Source organism: Trypanosoma equiperdum (genome assembly GCF_001457755.1).
Source record: "Trypanosoma equiperdum strain OVI genome assembly, contig: ctg_1018, whole genome shotgun sequence".
NCBI classification, from domain to species: Eukaryota; Euglenozoa; class Kinetoplastea; order Trypanosomatida; family Trypanosomatidae; genus Trypanosoma; species Trypanosoma equiperdum.
This window is the reverse complement of record NW_027122970.1, coordinates 19269-22339: the sequence shown is the minus strand read 5'-3', so window position 1 is coordinate 22339 and position 3071 is coordinate 19269. Positions and strand designations below refer to the sequence as shown.

General features: G+C 37.5%; 1 protein-coding gene across 1 annotated transcript; it reads left to right on the top strand.

The window, feature by feature from the left end:
* Window positions 1-2076: 2076 nt before the first annotated feature.
* On the top strand, window positions 2077-3027 carry TEOVI_000509800 (zinc finger protein family member, putative; the record flags this gene model as incomplete). The annotated part of the gene is made up of 1 exon (XM_067219911.1): window positions 2077-3027. One exon carries the CDS (start codon window positions 2077-2079, stop codon window positions 3025-3027), a length of 951 nt encoding a protein of 316 aa, XP_067076012.1.
* Between the last annotated feature and the right edge of the window lie 44 nt (window positions 3028-3071).

Sequence of the window (3071 nt, the reverse complement as noted above, 5' to 3'; positions counted from 1 at the left end):
TATATATATATATATATATCTTTTCACCTCCTTTTTCTTTACTCCTCATGTATTGTTTATTCATTTTTTTTAAATGGGAATGCAGCGGGATTTATTTTCACTCCTGTACTAACGCCCTTGTTTTAGTCTTTTTTTTATTTTTTTTCCTGATGATACACTGATTTTTATATCACTGTGATTTATCATTTGAGCTTACTCAGCCTTTTCCCCCTGTCCCATTTTATTTCCTTTTAAAATTATGCTTATTTGTCATTACGTTACGTCATAAAAGTTGGGAAGAGAAAATTTTTTGTTTTGTTATTTTGTTCGTTTCCCTCAAATTTTCTTTTTTTTTAAAAAAAAAACAAACTCTCCTTTGGTTTTTGTGGCTGCAGTTGTTTCGATTAGCTTAAGTTTATGTATTGAAGTAATTCATTTTTTTTTATTTTTGAAAAAAAAATGAAAAAGGGAATTCTCTTTCATTTATTATTTCCCCTCCTCCGAAACTTTCTGATTTTCCTTCATACAATAACTGTTTATAATTTTATGAAAGTTACCGGTACCTGATGGACATTAAAAACTGAATGGCAAGAAATAGAGAGATAGAGAGATAGGAAAATGAAAAGAATATACATATATGAATATATGTGTATGATTGAATAAATTAACGAATGAAAGTGAATTAAATGCATACATGTGCATGTAAATGGATTTAAAATGTGCGTTAGATGAAGGTGGTGTGTGAAAAGAGGGAAAGAAGGGGGACAATAACAAAAAAAAAAAGAAAGATGATGCTTTAAATGTGTTTCTGCTACATTTATGTGAAAAATATGTACCAAACCATATGTAAGATACCATATGGTGTTGGATATCCCACACAGTGTAGTTGCACAAGCTGCAAACACAGAGCACACTCACGTCGTCTTAATTTTTTAGTTTTATTTCGTTTCTTTGTTTGCATTTTGTTTTGTTTTGTTTTCTTGTCTTTTTTTTTCTTTTTTATTTTTATTTATTGTTTTTCTTCACTTATTTCATTATACTTTTTTCTTTTCTTTCGATGATGATGATGGTTATTATTATTAAATGGATTTATGTGGGAGAAAACCTTTTTTTTCTACTCTTAGTTTATTATTATTATTATCAGCTTTTTTTAATTTAGTTGGTTCACTTTGTGAAGGGGAAAAACTCTTTTTACCTTCACTTTTTTTTATTTTGGATTTTATTGTCTTTTTATCCCTTTTTTACTTCCTCTTTCTTATTTCTCTTCGACTTGCGGCAACACATTTAACATTTGTGAGCGTGATTTTTTTTTCCTTTTTTTTCTTTTTTAAGTTTAATTTAACAGCTCGAACTAAACGAAACGAGAGGGTGTTAAAAAGAAAAAAAAGAGGCCAAAGTGATTAATTAAAACAGAGAAGTGTAATGGAGAGGTAGGAAAAGTTTTAAAAAAAAAACAAAAGAAAAATATGCCTGTGAGGGCGAAATCGTTCGTTAGTGGAGTATTTATTTTATTTTTTTTACCGGGGGCTTTTTAATTATTTTTTTCCCCCATTCTCTTCCTTTTTCGTTTACTTATTCAGGAGATTTTTTCTTTAAATTTTATTTTTTCTACATTAGGAGGGTTAAGAAGGAATAAAAACGGAATTTACAGCGTTTTTCTTTTTCTTTTTTTCTCTCTCCATCTTTCTCTCGTCTTTTTGTTTTTTTTGTTTTTTTTTTGTTTTTGTTAGGGAGGGGAGGGGGAGGGAAGTGTGTTAACATTGGCACCGCACTCCCCATCCAACAGACCAGGAGAAAAGGGAAACTGGAAAGTTAAACTATAAAAAGGTTTGTGTGCATACTTTTCTTATCTGTTTCTCTTTCTGAAGCATATTCATGGATTTCAATTTTTTCCCCCCTTTTTTTATTTTTTGCAAACCTGGTTTGGTTTAAATATCAAAGTTAAGCCGAATACACTCATCTTCAGTTTCTTAAAGTTAAAACAAAGTAAGCATCGCACAGCGGATAACGGTTTGAACGTGACAACAGGAAACGCTTGCAAAAGGAAAGCAGGAGAAAAAAAAAAGGGAGGAAAAGAAAAGACAAGGAAGTGGAAATATGTCATCGCAGGACAATCGCGCCAAATACGTTCAAAACGGCGTCATGGAGGTATTTGATCCCAACTTCAAGTACCTTTACCTGGTGCCCGCCCACTTTGTTTTACATGTTCCACCAGCACGGTTGAATATCTCCCGCCTTGTGATTTGCCGCAATTACAGATCTGGCGTTCCAAACTCCTGCGCAAAGGAGGAAAGTTGTCGCTTCGTACATGCCGATGTTGATTACAGCACGCTGGAGGCGCATCCCATTCATGTGAATTACATATGGCGCCATGAGGACCATTGCACGTACGAACGGCTACCAGCTGGAGACGTTTTGGAGGTTTGCTCACAGGAAAACCCTCAAGAGCATGAACTTATTTCCAGCGAACTTGTCCTCGTCACACGCGGGTCAGTGGCACACCATAATGCACTCCCGCACTCACTGATGCGTTGCCCTCTTTATACAACCAACCGAATGTGCAGCCGTGGCGAGCGATGCAGTTTTATTCATACACTTTGTGTTGACCCGACTGTTGTGGGTGACTTTAAACGGGCACCCGCCCGTACCGCAGCCGTAACTCCAACGCCGAGGTCCCCTGCAGTCGCGAGTGCCACGGATTCTCAAAAGATGCCGCGTACGTTTGCAAGCGGGACTCCGATGTTAAGCGACTTCTGCATTTCGTCACCGGAGCGTGAGGCGCCAGCGTTATCCATGGGAGCAGGCGGTTACACCGCCTTGTCTTTTCGTGTAGATGCCGCTGGTGAGCCACTTCCAGCAACATGCAGCGTAATTCCACGATGCCGAGTGACCGCACGCGTCCGCACGAGTACCGTCGTGAAGAGCCGACCGACACTTGTTGCAGCCTTCAGCGATGCTTCAGTCTCCAGACGGAGCGCCATGGCAACCAACTCACGGCCCGCTTCATATTGCCATAATCCTTACTATCCTGTTCTCTGCAGGTCATAAAGATGAATATTTCAATCCATACAGCAATGCATACATATACACAC